The sequence below is a fragment of the Primulina tabacum genome, chromosome 4, assembly GCF_025594145.1.
Source record: "Primulina tabacum isolate GXHZ01 chromosome 4, ASM2559414v2, whole genome shotgun sequence".
Lineage (NCBI taxonomy): Eukaryota > Viridiplantae > Streptophyta > Magnoliopsida > Lamiales > Gesneriaceae > Primulina > Primulina tabacum.
Window position 1 is genome coordinate 43,694,677 of NC_134553.1, and position 18,448 is coordinate 43,713,124.

Below are 18,448 nucleotides of genomic sequence, written 5' to 3' on the forward strand. Positions count from 1 at the left end.
TCGAGCAGTAAGCATTAGTCCAATTTCAGTTCGAGGGAAACTAAGATCAAGTCCCCTTTCTTTTATAATGCTCTTGCTCAAAATCTTTCCATAGTTCTCCTCCGCTTGTTCGTCCCAAAACCTGTTTGCATCGTAATTCACAGATGATGATGCACCCTTAGATTTTTTTTTCTTGGAGGCATTTTATCGAACACCTTTCAATCACCAACTTCTCCTCAATCCAATTCACAAAATTGAATGATTCTTGCACTCCCCCAAACTTAATACTCACAATATGCACACCTCAACAATATACACAACAATCCAATCAACAATATCCACAATACCAAGAATGTACTTCACTAAACGTAATTTCCTTCCATAGCAAATAACACCTTCAATTTCGAAATTTCAACAAATATGCAATGGATTTGCTCACCTTGATTATGTTGAAATGTTTCTTGAAGAATAAAATCAAAGCTCCATCCAATTTGAAGAAATTTTTGAGCCCCTTTGAAACCCTAGGTTTGATGTTGATTTTTGTGGAAAGAAAAGTGATATTTGATGGAATGAATGAAGATATTTAGGTTGGAGTGGTAAATTTGTTGAAGAAATAACAAAAATTGAGTGTGAAAAATTTGTTCTTAAGAAAGGATTTCGAAGGAAGGAGAGAAATTTGAGAGAGGTGTTCTTCGATTATGAAAATTTCTGCCCCATTTTGTTTGTAAAACTATCGACCGCGGGTGCGGTGTGCAAGAGACCGCGGGTGCGGTGTTCCTTCGGGAATTCTTATAATTTTTATCTTCGATGACTGCGGGTGCGGTGTACAAGAGACCGCGAGTGCGGTGTGCTCTCGAATTAATTTTGATATTCAGTATTCAATGACCGCGGGTGCGGTGTACAGGAGACCGCTGGTGCGGTGTGCTCTCGGCAAATGTAGCATAATTCGATATGAATCAACCGCGGCCGCGGTGCAAGAACAACCGCGGGTGCGGTATGCTTTCTCGGCAATTTCTTGAAAATTTTTCTTCCTTAACCGCGGGTGCGGTTTTATATGTACCGCAGGTGCGGTATTCCTTCGGGAAAAAAATTTTTCTTCTTCATTTTTTTTGAGTCCTGAGAATAAAACAAGTGGAATTCATTAGTTTTGGGAAGATATAAGCACACACTATATTAAAAAAAAATAAACAACCTATAATAAGAATACTAGAATAAAAGCAAAATCGAAAACAAATTGCAAAAGAGAAACAAAAATTTGGGTTGCCTCCCAATAAGCCTTGGTTTAACGTCTTCAGCCCGACTACCGTAAGTTTACATCAAGTCGATCCGCCCAAAGGAATGTTGTCAAGTTGCCTTACTTCAGTTCCATAATATGGCTTAACTCGCTGCCCGTTCACCTTGAAGGTCCTCCCATCACTGCATTTTAGCTCAATCGCCCCATGAGGGTACACTGTCTCCACCAAAAATGGACCTGACCAACGTGATTTCAACTTACCAGGAAACAACTTCAGACGGGAGTTGAACAAGAGTACTTGTTGTCCTGGTTTGAGCTCCCTTCGTACAATGAGTTTATCGTGCCACTTCTTGGTCTGCTCTTTGTAAATCTTGGCATTTTCATATGCATCATTGCGGAACTCCTCCATTTCATTTAACTGTAGTTTTCTGCTATCGCCAGATTCTTTCAAATCAAAGTTCAACTTCTTAACTGCCCAAAATGCTCGATGCTCCAATTCTAGCGGCAAATGACAGGCTTTACCAAAAACCAGCCTATAGGGAGACATCCCAATAGGCGTCTTGAATGCGGTCCTATAAGCCCACAGTGCATCATCCAATTTTATAGCCCAATCCTTCCGGTTTGTATTGACAGTCTTTTCTAATATTTGTTTGATTTCCCGGTTGGATATTTCAGCTTGTCCATTCGATTGAGGATGATATGCTAGTGTCACTTTGTGCTTCACACTGTATTTAGCCAAAAGTGAGTTGAAAATTTTATTGCAAAAATGCGTACCTTCATCACTTATGATGGCCCTCGGTGTTCCAAATCTGGTGAAGATGTTCTTGTGCACAAACTTAACTACAACACGAGCATCATTAGTACTGGTGGCGATTGCTTTCCACCCATTTCAAAACATAATCTACAGCTAATAATATATAAGATTGACCAAAAGAAGGGGGAAAGGGTCCCATGAAATCTATGCCCCAAACATCAAAAAGTTCAACTTCCAAAATATTTGTCAGTTGCAATTCGTGACGCCTAGAGATGTTTCCTAATCTTTGGCACCTATCACATGATTTCACTAAGGTATAGCTATCCTTAAACAAAGTAGGCCATAAAAAACCTGATTGCAATACCTTAGCTGCAGTTCGTGTCGCTCCAAAATGTCCACCATATGCAGATGAATGACATAGCTCAAGAATTTGGTGTGCTTCGACACCGTCAACACATCTCCTAATCACTTGGTCAGCACATCTCTTATATACACAAGGATCATCCCAGAAGAAAATTTTGATATCATGAAAGAACTTCTTTTTCTGATGGTAGTTCAGATCTGGAGGAAGAATACCACAAGAAAAAAAATTCGCAATGTCAGCAAACCAAGGGAGTATTGAACTTACCTCAAAAAGTTGTTCATCCGGAAATGTTTCCTGTATTTCTCCTTCTTCTTTCCTATCCTCTAGCTCAAGTCTTGACAAGTGGTCAGCCACTTGATTCTCACTTCCCTTCTTATCTTTGACCTCGAAGTCAAATTCTTGTAATAACAGTATCCACCTTATCAAGCGTGGTTTCGCATCCTTCTTGGCAAATAGGTAGCGAATGGCTGCATGGTCAGTAAAAACAATTACCTTTGTGCCGATCAGATATGGCCTGAATTTGTCGAAGGCAAATACTACAGCAAACATCTCCTTTTCAGTCGTGGTGTAATTTTGCTGTGCAGCATCCATAGTACGGCTTGCATAATAGATTGCCCTAAACATCCTTTCTCTTCTTTGGCCCAATACTGCACCAACGGCATAATCACTTGTGTCACACATCAGCTCAAAGGGCTCTTTCCAGTCCGGCACTATCATGATTGGTGCTGTCACCAATGCCCTCTTGATTTTCTCAAAAGCCTGCAAACAATCATCATCAAATATGAATGTGGAATCTTTTTCAAGCAAATTACATAAGGGTTTAGTGATCTTAGAAAAATCTTTAATGAATCTCCGATAAAACCCCGCATGTCCTAGAAAGCTCCTTATTCCTTTGATGTTCTTTGGTGGAGGAAGTTTTTCAATTGCAACCACCTTGGCTCTATCCACCTCTAATCCCTTAGATGATACTTTATGTCCCAGGACAATGCCCTCTTGGACCATAAAGTGACATTTTTCTCAATTAAGAACTAGGTTCTTTTCTTGGCATCTCTGCAACACAAGAGATAAGTTATGTAAACAATGATCAAATGAAGAGCCAAATACCGAGAAGTCATCCATGAAGACTTCCATGATTTCCTCCACCATGTCTGCAAATATAGCCATCATACACCTCTGAAAAGTGGCCGGTGCATTGCATAGCCCAAAAGGCGTTCTCCTAAAAGTGAACGTACCATAGGGACACGTAAAAGTAGTCTTCTCCTGATCCTCTGGTGCTATAGCTATCTGGTTATAACCTGAATAACAGTCTAAGAATCAATAATGACAATAACCAGCAAGTCTATCTAGCATTTGATCAATAAAAGGCAATGGAAAATGATCTTTTCGGGTGGCATTGTTCAATTTTCTATAATCCATACAAACTCGCCAACCAGTTACAGTACGAGTAGATATTAATTCATCATGTTCATTTTTAACAACAGTTATTCCACCCTTTTTCGGTACAACTTGTACAGGAGACACCCAATTACTATCAGAAATAGCTTATATCACACCAGCATTCAACAATTTAAGCACCTCATTTTTCACAACTTCTTTCATTGCCGGATTTAATCTCCTCTGATGATCCACATAAGGAGTATACGACTCCTCCATTAAAATTTTATGCATGCATATAGTGGGGCTAATTCCCCTAATATCAGAAATCGACCATCCCAATGCAGTTTTATATTCCCTCAATACTCTCAATAATTTATCTTTTTCATCAATAGTAAGGGAGGAAGATATGATTACTGGATATGTCGACTTCTCTCCTAAGAATGCATAACATAGGTGGCTTGGCAATTCCTTCAGATCAGGAGAGGGTGATATTACCTCTATTTTCTCTTTGACGTTCAACTCCTCAATCAACACATCCGTTTTCTTTTCTTTATGCAATACTTCAAGAGCCACCAGTTGCTCTTTCACTTCCCAGTCGTTTTCACTAACAGCTTCAGCAGCTACAACCAAGCAACTCTCCAAAGGGTCCCTAGTTCCTGCACAGTCAAAGGATACACATGAGTCTATAACATCAATGCTTTTACAAGTACTTACCTCATTTGATCCCCTCATGGCATGATAAATATTAAAAATGACTTCTTCTCCACCAACTCTCAAGGTGAGTTCACCCTTATGCACATCTATCAATGCCCTTCCAGTTGCAAGGAACGGTCTCCCAAAGATTAATGGAGCATCATTATCCTCTTCCATATCTAGAATCACAAAGTCTGCAGGAAAAATAAACTTATCCACTTTTACCAATACATCCTCGACGATCCCTCTTGGATATGTAAGACTTCTATCTGCAAGCTGTAGGGTGATAATGGTTGGTTTAACTTCTCCAAGCTCCAATTTCCTGAAAATAGAAAATGGCATCAAATTAATACTTGCTCCTAAATCACATAAAGCTTTACTACAATGAGAACCACCAATAAAGCAAGGAATAGTAAAACTCCCTGGATCTTTCAATTTTTGTGGTAATTTCTTTTGTAGGATGGCACTGCACTCCTCAGTAAGCTTCACTGTCTCAAACTCTTGCAGCTTCCTCTTTTTAGACATCACATCTTTAATGAACTTGGCATAGTTGGGCATTTGCTCCAATGCATCAGCAAATGGTATATTGATGTGTATCTTCTTAAAAATCTCAAGGAATTTTGCAAATTGATCATCTAAACTCTTCTTTTTGAACCTCTGAGGGTATGGAATGGCAGGCTTAAATGCAGGAGGTTGTACAACTTTTGTCTTAGAGTCCTCAACCTTATTCTCTGTTATAACCTCAAACTCAACATCTTCCACTGACTTCTCATTTTCCACCATCTCCTTGGGATTTTGAACCTCCAATTCTTTTCCGCTCCTCAAAGTGACTGACTTGAACTGCTCTTTTGGATTAACTTCCGTATTACTCGGAAATTGACCCCTGTTCTGATCTCTCAAAGCATTAGCCAAATGTCCAATTTGTGTCTCCAAAGATTTCATCGTAGCACCCATGTTTCCTATTTGAGTCTCCATGCTATCAAGCCGAGACTCAGTTCTAGCCATCTTCTTTCCAGATTCAGCCACAAATGTACCCACCAAATCCTCAAACGACCCCCCCCCCCCCCCCCCCCCTTTTGATGTATTGAACCCCGGAGGAGGATTCAACACATTCTTATTGTTTGCATAAGAAAAATTTTCATGATTTCTCAAACCTGGATGATAAGTATTAGGAGGAGGGTTACCTCGATATCCTCCAAATCCACTAAAGTTTCTGTTGTTGATATATTGGGCTTCTTCAAGAGAATGAGTTTCTTCAGCAACCACGGAAGGACCTTCAGTGTCAGGTATGCTCACTTTATTCATGGCTGCTAGTTGTGTGGTCAATGCAGAAACTTGGGCGGTTAGTGAAGTGATAGGATCCACGGCATAAATACCAGCTGTCTTCTTTACTCCTGACCTTTCAGATGGCCACTGATAACTGTTAATGGTCATTTGTTCAAGCAAATCATATGCTTGATCAGGTGATTTGGCAAATATCGTTCCACCAGCTGCTGCATCCACAGTGCCTCTTGTTTGTCCATTCAAACCATTATAAAACAATTCAATCTGTACCCAATCTTCAAAACCATGGTTTGGACACCTCCTCAACAACTCCTTATACCGTTCCCATGCCTCATATAATTGCTCAAAGTCAGTCTGCCTAAAAGTACTTATCTCTATCTTCAACTGTGCAGACTTCGCAGTGGAAAATATTTAGCAAGGAACTTGGTTGCTAACTCCTGCCATGTAGTGATACTCCCCAAAGGAAGCGATTGGAGCCATCCTCTTGCTTGATCCCTAAGAGAAAAAGGAAACAAACGCAATCGAATTATATCATCAGAAACACCATTTATTTTTACCGTGTCAGTAATTTCAAGGAATGTTCTGAGATGTAGATGAGGATCTACAGTAGCGGCTCCCCCAAACTGATTCAGTTGAACCATGTTTATCAATGCGGGCTTAAGCTCAAAGTTGTTTGCATTAATAGTCCCTCGTGCTATGCCCGAGTAATAAGCATTTAGTACCGGCCTAAATGATCTCTGATGGGTATTGCAGGGGGTGGATTTTCATTATCTCTGTTTTCAGCCATTGCTCGAATCTCTTCTCTTCTTGCCTTTCTTAATCTTCTTACGGTTATTTCGATCTCAGGATCAAAGCTAAGCAAGTCAAGATTTTGCGATCTTCGAATGCACTGTCAAACAAAGATAAGAAACAAATAAATGTTTAATGTATTACAATAAAAACAGCTCTAAATTAAAATAAAGACTAATTGGTAACAATACTAATATAAATTTAAAATAGACACTCTCCAGCAACGGCGCCAAAAACTTGTCGCGTGATTTCTTAATTGCTTGCAAGTGCACAACGTCAAGTTGTAATAAAATATATTTTCGAGTACAAGTGTCGATCCCACGAGGAGTACGTATTTAAATGTATATTAATTCTTGCAATTAAAATAGTCTCAATTTTATTTAGAAAAATCAATTGACAGATTTGTTTGCACCAATAACTAAATTGAAAATCAATTTAATTATATTATAACACCAAACTTTTTATAACAAATAACTATGAAATAAAAGATCTAGAGGTTCGATTTCACGCAACTATCCACCATGTGTTATTTTGTGTAGCTATATTATAAATGTCCTTATTATACATTAGCAAAGAATTCTAAATTATCTACTCCCTCTCCTGAGTGCTAAGTAGATACTAATTATCTAACAAAGGATTGTAACGTCCCCGTCAACAATCTAATATTAAATAACACAATAAGCAATAACTTCTTTTAATGGCTTCAATAGCAATATATGTCCTCCCGAACTATATAAATACCATCGATGTATTTTTCCCTTTCTTGTTTATAAATTCCCTTTTCCAAGTGATAAATTATAAACATAAGAATCATTCAAGATATGGCCAATAAAATGAAAGCATTAAGATTGGAAAAATACAAATGAACAATAAGGAAAACTTATATAGCATAATTCATAAATCCCAACACATGATGTCTAGTTTTGTTCCATCATTCCTCTAGAAATAAGAATTAGTTCATAATAAAAATAACACAACAACACATGAATCTTAAACAAGACATATCAAATAAAAATAAAGAAAGAAGAACTTAGAACAAGAGATTTGGAGTGCAATGAAATTTCTGTCCAGAAATGTGCAATAGATTTCCAAGGATGATGAACTTGAGCTTCAATCCTTTCTTTGTAGCCTCCTCTCCTTTCCTTTGCTCCCCAATACCCTAGATGGTGAATAATAGAAGCCTTTTATAGTCCAGACAAGCTTCCCCACGCAGCACACCATTTTCCTCTACTTTTCGAAATCCACAAAGTTACAGATTTTTCGGACTCTGTTTTGCGAAGGATCGCGGGTGCGGTGAAAGAAGGACCGCGGGTGCGGTGTTGTTTCGGAGAAACTTTCAGTCTCGAAATTCAGTGACCGCGGGTGCGGTGAAAGAAGGACCGCGGGTGCGGTCATGCTTCGGCAGAATCTTTTATTTCTAACTTCAGGGACCGCGGGTGCGGTCCATATGATACCGCGGGTGCGGTCATACTTCGGCCATTTTATCTTTTGCACTACTTCAATTCAATAATTTGCTACTCCAAATTCTATTCTAAGCTTCCAAACTACAACAACAAAAACAACAACAAATCACATAAAACCTGCTCAAGAATAACAAAATTTCAAGTTAAAAACAAGTAATAAAAGTACAATAAATTGCACTTATCACTTACGGCTGCAGTTAGACTATTTGCATATGATGTAGCAGGTGATGTTGTTAACGAATACTTGAGAATAGGTGTATCGATAACGTTGGAATGTTTGAAAATATTTTGCAGGGTGTTGTATGATATATTTTCTGAACAATATTTGAGGCTACCAACATATGAAGATATTGCTCGACTAACTGTTGAAAATGCTAAAAAAAAAGGATTTTCTGATATGTTTGGAAGCATTGAATGTATGCACTAGGCTTGAAAAAATTTTCCAACAGCTTGGGTGAGACAATATCACAGTGGGCACCAAAAAGAACCTCAATTATATTGCAGGCAGCTGCATCAGAAGAATTGTTGATTTGGCATGCATACTTCAGTGTACGAGGATGCAATAATGACACCAATGTGCTGGAGAAGTCCAATTTGTTCTTATACCTTGCAAACGTTGAAGCCTCTCCAGTGCGGTATGAAATGAACGAGAACGAGTAAAAGATGAGATATTATCTTGACGATTTTATGTATCTATCTTGGGCTGTCTTTTTCAAAACTGTCCCCGACCTCTCTGGCAGAAGCATATAAATTTTGCACGATATCAAGAGGACATGGGAAAAAGATGTTGAGCGAGCATTTGGTATACTCCAAGTACGTTGGCACATTGTGAGAGGTTCATCTCTCATTTGAGATTCAATTGATTTGGATTATATAATAAAGACTTGCATCATTCTCGATAACATAATTGTGGAGGACGAAAGAGATGATATGCTCTAATATCGTAAGTTTCCTACTTAAGATGATGAATACGCGTCACTGGATATTGTTATTTCGAGAGATCCTACCGTAGAGTTTTACATCTTTATGAAGTGATGTGTCGGCATTTGGAACAGAGATTTGCATAATATGCCTCAAAATTAAGAACTTGATCAAAAATACTTGGAGCTTACATGAATATGGATAATTAATTATGTATTTTCTTTTAATTATATGTGTTTTTATATTTATATGTGTTATTTTCAATGTGTGCTATCTTTTTATTATGTTTTAAAAATTATGTGTAAGATTTATAATTTTAATTATTTATAATTTTAAATTTTTTCAATTATATGCAATTTTATTTTGTGTGTAAATACTCATATATTTAATGAAATAAAAAATTAATATTTCAACATCATATTTGAAACTTCATCTCCTTCTCGCATAACTATGATATGAAATTATCAATTGCTGACATCAGCATGCAATAGATTTCCCAACTTCATCACAACGACATTCTCACACTATTGAACATGCTCTTATATTTCACTATAATTCTTTGAGTTCCGGATCGATATATATATATATACATATATATATATATATATGTTTGCACAATATTGATATTTGCGGGCGTGCCAGGTGTGAACTCTAAATTCGACCGTTGGTTTTAATCTCCTTAAACAAATATAACGCCAAAACGAAGAAAACTATTGGAGATTGATGGAAATAAACCCCTAGCATGATTTTGAATTTACAAAACTATAGAAATTCATCAAAGACATGAAAAATATAATAAATTGTTGCTGAAGTCTAAAACGAGAAGATCTAGAATGCTAGAACAATTAATTAATGCTAGAACAATTACTGGAAAGCTTGAAAACTAATGTTTGATTATTGAATTTTTAGCAGAGAGTATTTTGCAAGTTTTTGCTGAGTTGAGTTGTGTCTAGAGAGTTGTCTGCCGATGTCTTTTTCTTCCCAGCGCATATACGGTTCTTCTCCACTTCCCCGTGAACCCATGATCTTTCCCACGACTTTATCACGATCTGTTCCATCATCAGCGCTTTGTGGTTGGTTGGTCTTGATAGAAATTAGGCCGTTCATTTGACGGGCCCATAATTTAATTGGGCTTGTAATTAAATTGGGCTTCCATAATTAATTATTTTTAGCCCAAACAATTGCCCCCGCAAGCATTGGCCCAATTGGGACAAAATGCTTGTATGTAAACCAGTTTCAACTTGTTTGTTTGGAGCGGCCCGCAAGCATTTACATGTGAAGTGATTTTGTAATTTTCGGCCAAGACAAATTCTTTGTTGGTTTTTTCACTATCCTTTGGACTTCCCTCCCATAGATTCAAACGCAAGACTCACGGCCCTCTTTCTTCTTCTCCTTCGCGTTCAAATTCTGCAGCACGCTCTCTTCTCTTCTTCCCCGCCTCTTCTTCAGATCGCTCTCTGCTGCTAGTGTGGACGCACGCTGCTTCGCTAACCCTACTCTTCAACCGCGGCGGTTCTCAAGTTCTTTTGCTCCTTCCTTCGGACGCTCGCTTGCCCTTTTCCACTGTCATTTCCTCCACGCCGTTGTCGCCCGAACTCCCTGTATGGCTCGAGAACCTGCTCCAGCGCCTCCACTTGACACCCATGGATAACTCGGAATCGGAGGAAAACGGGCTGAAACCAGCGGCAGAGGCAGGAATTTTGACTGGGGAAGAAACAGCGTCCACCGCACTCGAGTTTTGGCCCACCTTCTACTGCTATGGTTAATCCCTTCTTTCTTCTTGAATTGCACTCCGTATTTCTTGGCTCTTTGTTTATCTGATAATTTGCTTATTACCCCGGTTGGAGTTGCATTCCATTCTTCCTGCTTTCCACAATTAATTTTGAGATATGCGAAGTTTTGAGCTGTGCAGGGGATGAATGAAGGATCTTGTATTGCCTTGACTCTTTTCTAAGAATTGTAGGATAGATGATTGTGCTCATTTGGACAGTCTGTTTGAGTTGTCCACTTTTACTCAGTTGCGTGGTATTCTTGGGGGAGTTACGGGTCTGGGGAATGCTTGGCCATAAATTAGCCTTTGTTCTGTAGGTGCGCTAGAGTGGTCATTGTTTGGCCATGTAGTATACATCAGTAGCAATTGGTTTTCTGAATATTTCTTGCGTGCATGCAGTGGTCTTTGACCCCAAGCAATCTACTGATTCTGATTCTATCTTGGCTGCTATTCCCATGTATCTTCTTTTGCTGGTTCATTCTTTTCGTGTACATTGGCATGTTTATTCTTAGCAGGTATCATGGATTGGCCATGAGTTGGCCTCAGTTTTTCGGTGTATTCGACACCTAAGCCTTGGTGTCGTTTGAGGCTTTTTGAAACACAGGTAAGATTAACCTTGCATGCTCTTATGTGCTCTTATGTGCTGCATCCACTCAAGACGATTCCCTCACCCCAAACATCATGCATTGCACTTCAGTCGGATCCCTTTCCCGCATACACGTATATGCATTTGCACTTCAGTCGGACCCCTTTCCCGCATACATATATATGCATTTACACTTCAGTCGGACCCCTTTCTCGTATACACGTATATGCATTTGCACTTCAGTCGGACCCCTTTCCCGCATACATGTTTACTTACTGTTCTTGCATGCGGTGACTCCACTTTTGATTTGTTGACTCTTGGTTTGGTGTTGTGGTTGTTGGGTGATGGATGTTGAATGAAGGCGGGTTTGTATGTGATGTTGTGGATTGGATGATGGGAAGGAGTTTTTATTTTTTCTTAATCCTCTTAACCCAACTCATTTCAACATCTTCAATCAAAACCATGGGTTGGCTTAAAACTCCCCGCTCGCGATTATTTCCTCCCCTGATCTCTTATTGAAACAAAATGAATTCAGTATGATAAAAGTGGCCTCCTGGCCAACTCGAATTGATTTTTTGAATCATAACCAACAAATATTTATATTAGTGGCCCTAAGGCCTACTTCAAATAAACTCTTACAACATGAAGCTAAAACATATAAAAATGGCTGGTTAGCCTATTTTTCTTTCAAAGTCAACTTCTGGGTCCTCTTGGGGTTCGCATAACGCCCTTGTTCTCTTCAGTTTTTCCTTTATTACTCGTTGTCCGCTCGGTGAGCTCAACTCCCTGCTCGCTGTGTTTCTTTCCTGCCATATTCTAAGTGGCCTCAAGGCCTACTTCATGGGTGTCACTGCACATGCAAACAACCAACTTATATAATGGCGGTACGGTCTACTTCACCATGATTTGTCGTACCATAAAAACATTGGAAATATCAACCGAATTCATATATAATAAGTGGCCATAAGGCCGACTCCCTAGTGAAACAAATGACCTTCAAAATAATGAAAGTGGCTTATTGTCCCACTTTCAATTTTATTGTTGAATCATAAACAATAGATATTTACTTCAGTGGCCCTAAGGCCTACCTCACATGACATCTTGAAATAAGGAACTAAATATATACAAAAGTGACCCCGAAGGCCAACTCCCCACTGAATATCAGCCTTCGTCTTTGCTTCACTCGCTAGCTTTGTCCATTTCCTCCCTTATACTTGGAAAATACGGCTTGAGATACTTGCCGTTTATGCACCTTTTGTGTGAGTGGCCATCTAAACTTGATAGCCAATATGCATTTCCGTCTAACACCTTATGTACTTTGAATGGTCCTTCCCAATTGGGAGACCATTTGCCCAGCTCCCTATCCTTTGTTCCTAAAGTCAGTATAGCTTTCCACACTACTTCCCCTTCATGGAAGCTTTTCTTGTTAACTCTTTTATTGTAGATTCTTGCAATTTTCTGTTTCTGTAACAGCAAAGCATTGTATGCTTGGATTCTCAACTCATCCAGTTCTTCTAACTTAATGATCTTTGCTTCATTATAATTTTCAAGAGAAAGTTCATTTTACCTTGCCACTCGCATTGATGGCACCATAATCTCCAATGGGAGCACTGCATCGTGGCCAAAGGTAAGGGAAAAAGGGCTTACTCCAGTGGCAGTCCTTTTGGATGTTCTGTATGCCCACAAAGTTTCTGATAATAGCCGTGGCCAATTTTCCATCATTTTCTATAGAATCTTTATCAAAACTTTGTTCGATGCTTCGGCCTGTCCGTTGGATTGCGGGTAATAAGGCGATGAGTTTATCAATTTGATTCCATAGTCTTCTGCAAATTCCCTCATATCTGAGTCCGTGAACATAGTTCTCTGATCTGTGGTTAGTGACTCTGGAATTCCAAACCTATGAATAATATTCTCTTTCAAAAAGTTAATGACATCCCCTTGTTCCGTTTTCTTCAAAGGTACTGCTTCTACCCATTTGGTGAAAAAATCTGTGGCCACAAGGATGAACGAGTGGCCTTTAGATGATGCGGGGTAGATTTTCCCTATTAAGTCCATGGCTCAGCCCTTGAACAGCCATGGTTTGACAACGCTGTGAAGCTCATCCGTCAGAATTCTTTGGATGTTTCCATGTTTCTGACATGGCTGGCATCCCTTAGAATATTTGATGCAATCTTTCAGGACGAACGGCCAATAGTAGCCATACGTCCTTATCAACCATCTCATCTTCACTCCAGACTGATGTGCTCCACACACTCCCTTGTGAACTTGCTTCATGATCTCCAATGCTTCTGGGAAGCTTATGCATCTAAGGAGCAGACCATCTAGACCTTTCCTGTACAAATCTCCCTCCACTAAGACGTAATTAAGAGCCCTCATTTTCAAACCATGTGAAATATCTCTCCCGGTTGATTTTAGCACCTATTTCATGTCATCCCTCCAGTCACCAGCTAAGTTTATATCCAAGTTGAACGTGTCTACCTGAATCCTTCTTTTCTGAATTGAAGGGTGGTTTTTCTTCTGAATCAACACTAGTCTGTGTGTAAGTTCTGGAGGCATCTTCAATCCTGAAGAAAATTGTGCCAATTCATCCGCCTCCCAATTTTCTTGTCTTGGGACGTGTACTAACGACACTTCTTCAAAATCATCTAGGAGTTGGGATGCCGCGGTATAATATGGAGCCAATGACAAACTTGTGCATTTGAACTCCCCTGATAGCTGTTTGAGTACCAGCTGAGAATCCCCTGATATTAACAATTCTTTCGCCCCTAAATCTTTCAGAATTTCCAATCCAATGACCAATGCCTCGTATTCTGCCTGATTGTTGGTGCATGAGAAACCCAAATTAAAAGATGGAGTGGTTTTCACACCTCTTGGGGAGGTGATCACAATACCAGCTCCGGCTGCTGTTTCTGTACTTGATCCATCAAACTTCAACTCCCAGGACTGAACTCCCACTCCACAAACCGGAAATCCAACATGTTCTCTAATAAACTCATCAAGTGAAGGGTGATCAGCTAAAAAATCGGCGATAGCTTGGCCCTTTACTGACTTTTGGAGGTAGTAGGTCAATGTAAACTCGGCCAATGCTAAAGACCATTTACCAATCTGCCCGGAGAGGATGGGTCTATTGAGCATATATTTAATCAAATCGGTTTTAGCTACCACAAACGCTCTTGATTGAATCAAAATAATGTCCTAACTTAATACAAGAATAATACAAAGTTAAGCACAGCTTTTCAATTACAGAGTATTTCACCTCTACTGGAGTGAGGAATCTACACAAATAATAGATGGCTTGTTCATTTCCTTCATGATTATTTTGAACTAGTAGACATCCAATTGATTCATGAGCAACAGAGATGTATATTTTAAGGGGCATTCCATACCAGGGAGGCATAAGAACATGTGGGTTAGATAAATATCTCTTGATCACATCAAAAGCTTTTCGATGCGACTCTTCCCATTTGAACTCCCTGCTGTCTTTGAGCTTCAAAAACATTGAAAACTCCTTCGTCTTCCTTGCAAGGTTAGAAATAAAACGCCTCAAGTAATTCACTTGTCCCAGGAAGCGTTGTAACTCTTTCTTGTTCCTAGGCGGATTTGCTTCCATAATAGCTTTGGCTTTGTTTTTATCCACTTCAACTCTCCTCTGATGTACAAGAAATCCCAAAAAGTTTCCCGCTTTCACACCAAAGGCACATTTCAATGGATTTAACTTTAACTCATGTTGCCTCATTCGTTGGAAGCTTTTCCTCAAGTGTTCAATGTGATCAACAGCTTGTTTGGATTTCACAGCAATATCGTCTATATACACTTCAACATGATGTCCTATCATATCATGAAAAATCGAGTTCATAGCCCTTTGATACGTGGCTCCTGCATTTTTTAGCCCGAATGGCATAACAAGCCATTCAAACGTACCAACAGCTCCTGGGCATCTGAATGCAGTTTTTTGAGTGTCCCTTTCTGCTATTTTGATCTGGTTGTAGCCCGAGAACCCATTCATGAAATATAACAACTCATGCCTAGCCACGGAATCAAACAACATATCAGGTATCGGCATCACATAGACATCTTTGGGAGTTGCACAATTCAAGTCTCGGAAGTCAATGCATATTCTAACCTTGCCATTTTTTTTCATGACTGGCACAATGTTCGAAAGCCATTCGGTATATCTGATTGGTTTTATAAACTTGGCCTTTAACAATTTCTCGACTTCTTCTTTCACTTTCAACTCAACTTCTTTTGACATGCGACGAGATGGCTGTTGAAATGGTTTGAAGCCTTCTTTGAGTGAAAGTCGGTGTTCGACCAATTTCCGGTCCAACCCTGGCATGTCATCATAACTCCATGCAAAATAGTCTTTGTATTCTTTCAGCATATTGATTAACTCTTGCTTCAACTACTCTTCCAGTAGCTTACTTACATATACTACTTGTTTGCACAATATTTGAGATTGCGGGCGTGCCAGGTGCGAAAATGCACCGATTTGTGTGAAAATGATAAAAATTTAACTTCTAAAAATTCAAGCGATGTGAATTCTAAATTCGTCCGTCAGTTCTAATCTCCTAAAACAAATGCAATGCAAAAATAAAGAAAACTATTGTGAATCGATGCAAATAAACCCCTGACATGATTTTGAATTTACAAAACTGTAGGAATTCATCAAAACATGAAAAATATAATAACTTATTGCTGAAATCTAAAATGAGAGACGTAAAATGCTAGAAATGTACTGGAAAGCTTGAAAACTATTGATTGAAGATTGAAATTTAGTAGATAGTATTTTGCAAGTTTTTGCTGAGTTGAGTTGTGTGTAGAGTCCTTTTGTGTCACCGCCGATGTCTTTTTCTTCCCAGCGCCTGTGCAGTTTTTTTCCACTCTCCCATGAGCCTATGATCTTTCCCACTACTTTCTCACGATCTCCATTTCTTTCCTCCCATGTTGTGATCGGTTTGAATTGATAAGAATTAATCCGTTATGGGCTTATATAATTTAATTGGGCTTCAGCATTAAATTGGGCTTTATAATTTAACTGATAATTGAATTGGGCTTCTAATTAAATTATTTTTTCCCAAACAATTGCCCCCCGCAAGCATTGGCCCATTGGGCCAAAATGCTTGTAGGTATCCAAGTTTAATTCATCTATTTGGCGCGGCCCGCGAGTACTTCTTGTGAAATGATTTTGTAATTTTTGGGCCCAGACCAATTCTTGCTTGGCTTTTTCACTATCCCTTGGACTTCCCTCCTTCATATTCAAATCCAAAACAAAAAAACATTCGGCCCTCTTTTTCTTCTTCCCCTTCGGCGCTCCCTGCTCTTCGTTCGATTGTTCTCCGCTGTTAGTGAGGAAGCACGCTGTTACTTGGAATCTGTTCGTCTCGCCTCCGCCGTCATCTCCCCTACACTGTGGTTGCTGAAGATTTCACGATGGCTCAGGAATCATCTTCGGCGCGCCCAACTGAATCGAACACCGCGGACGCTTCGCGTGTCTCCACTGCCGTCCCCACTTCATCGTTCGTCGCATTCGCCGGCTCCGCTTCTGGCCCCAATCCGTTCCTTGCTGTCTCTGAATCGTCGATGGTCTCTCAAATAGGCGCCGGTCAGTTTCCCTCGGCAAAGGCGAGCGCCCCGCTCGGCTCGGGTTATCACTTGGCGGCCGCTATATCAACTTTAGACTCTCCTCTAGGCGCCTCTGCTCATCCCACGCAAATCATGCCCGTGCCGACTTCCCCAGTTGCTGCAGCGGCTTCCGTGGATTTATCAGGGCGACCAATTTCACTCTCCAACGCCATGGGTATCTTCTTTTCCTCTTCTCGAATTTCGTTTAGTGTTTCTCGATTCCTTGAATATTGTTTGTCGTTTTGATTGACTTGCAATTCTATTTCCTGCTTTGTATGATTTTGTATCCGAGAAACCAAATGATGGACAATTGGTTTATCTATGTAATTGGGCTAACTCTTTTGATGTCGGGTTTCTGTGGGGAATTATGGATTTGGTATTGTTAGGCCATTCATTAGCCTTTGCTTTGTAGGTGCGGTAAAGTGGCCATTGTTTGGCCCTGTGCTATACATCAGTAGCAATTGGTTTTCTGAATATTTCTTGCGTGCATGCAGTGGTCTTTGACCCCAAGCAATCTACTGATTCTAATTCCATCTCGGCTGCTATTCCCATGTTTCTTCTTTTGCTAGTTCATTCTTTTCGAGTACATTGGCATGCTTATTCTTAGCAGGTAGCATGGATTGGCCATGGGTTGGCCTCAGTTTTCCGGTGTATTCGATATTCCAGCCTCGACGTCTTTTGAAGCACATGTATTTCTCAACTCTTATGTGTTATTACGTGCTGTTATATACTGCATTCACTCAAGACAACTCTCTCGTCCTTAACATCATGCATTGCACTTCAGTCGGACCCCTTTCCCGCATACACAGTATATGAATTTGCACTTCAGTCGAACCCCTTTCCCGCATACACGTATATGCATTTGCACTTTAGTCGGACCCCTTTCCCACATACACGTATATGCATTTGCACTTCAGTCGGACCCCTTTCCCGCATACACGTGTATTTACTGTTCTTGCATGCGGTGACTCCGCTTTTGATTTGTTGACTGTTGGTTTGGTGTTGTGGTTGTTGGGTGATGGATGTGGAATGAAAGTGGGTTTGCATGTGATGTCGTGGATTGGATGTTGGGAAGGAGTTTCTATTCGTTCTTAATCCACTTAACCCAACGCATTTCAATAGCTTCAATCAAAACCATAGGTTGGCTTAAAACTCCCCGCTCGCGATTATTTCCTCCCTTGATCTCTTATTGAAACAAAATGAATTCAATATGATAAAAGTGGCCTCCTGGCCAACTTGAATTGATCGTTTTTATTTTATAACCAACAAATATTTACAATAGTGGCCCTAAGGCCTACTTCAAATAAACTTCTACAACATGAAGCTAAAACGTATAAAAATGGCTGGTTAGCCTATTTTTCTTTCAAAGTCAACTTCTGGGTCTTTTTGGGGTTCGCATAACGCCCTTGTTCTCTTCTGTTCTTCATTTATTACTCGTCGTCTGCTCGGTGAGCTCAACTCCCCGCTCAGTGTGTTTCTTTCCTGCCGTATTCTAAGTGGCCTCAAGGCCTACTTCACGGGTCTGTCACTGCACATGCAAACAACCAATTTATATAATGGCGGTATGGTCTAATTCATCATGATTTCTCGTACCATAAAAACATTGGAAAT

At 39.8% G+C, this 18,448-nt stretch overlaps 1 protein-coding gene across 1 annotated transcript; it reads right to left on the reverse strand.

The window, feature by feature from the left end:
* Positions 1 to 13,273: 13,273 nt before the first annotated feature.
* On the reverse strand, positions 13,274 to 13,591 carry LOC142542023 (uncharacterized). Its single transcript, XM_075648470.1, has one exon. The coding sequence runs from the start codon at positions 13,589 to 13,591 to the stop codon at positions 13,274 to 13,276; it is 318 nt and encodes a 105-aa protein (XP_075504585.1).
* Between the last annotated feature and the right edge of the window lie 4,857 nt (positions 13,592 to 18,448).

Coding starts and splice junctions, on each gene's coding strand:
- LOC142542023 (XM_075648470.1), bottom strand. CDS start 13,591: ATGAGGGCTCTTAATTACGTCTTAGTGGAGGGAGATTTGTACAGGAAA.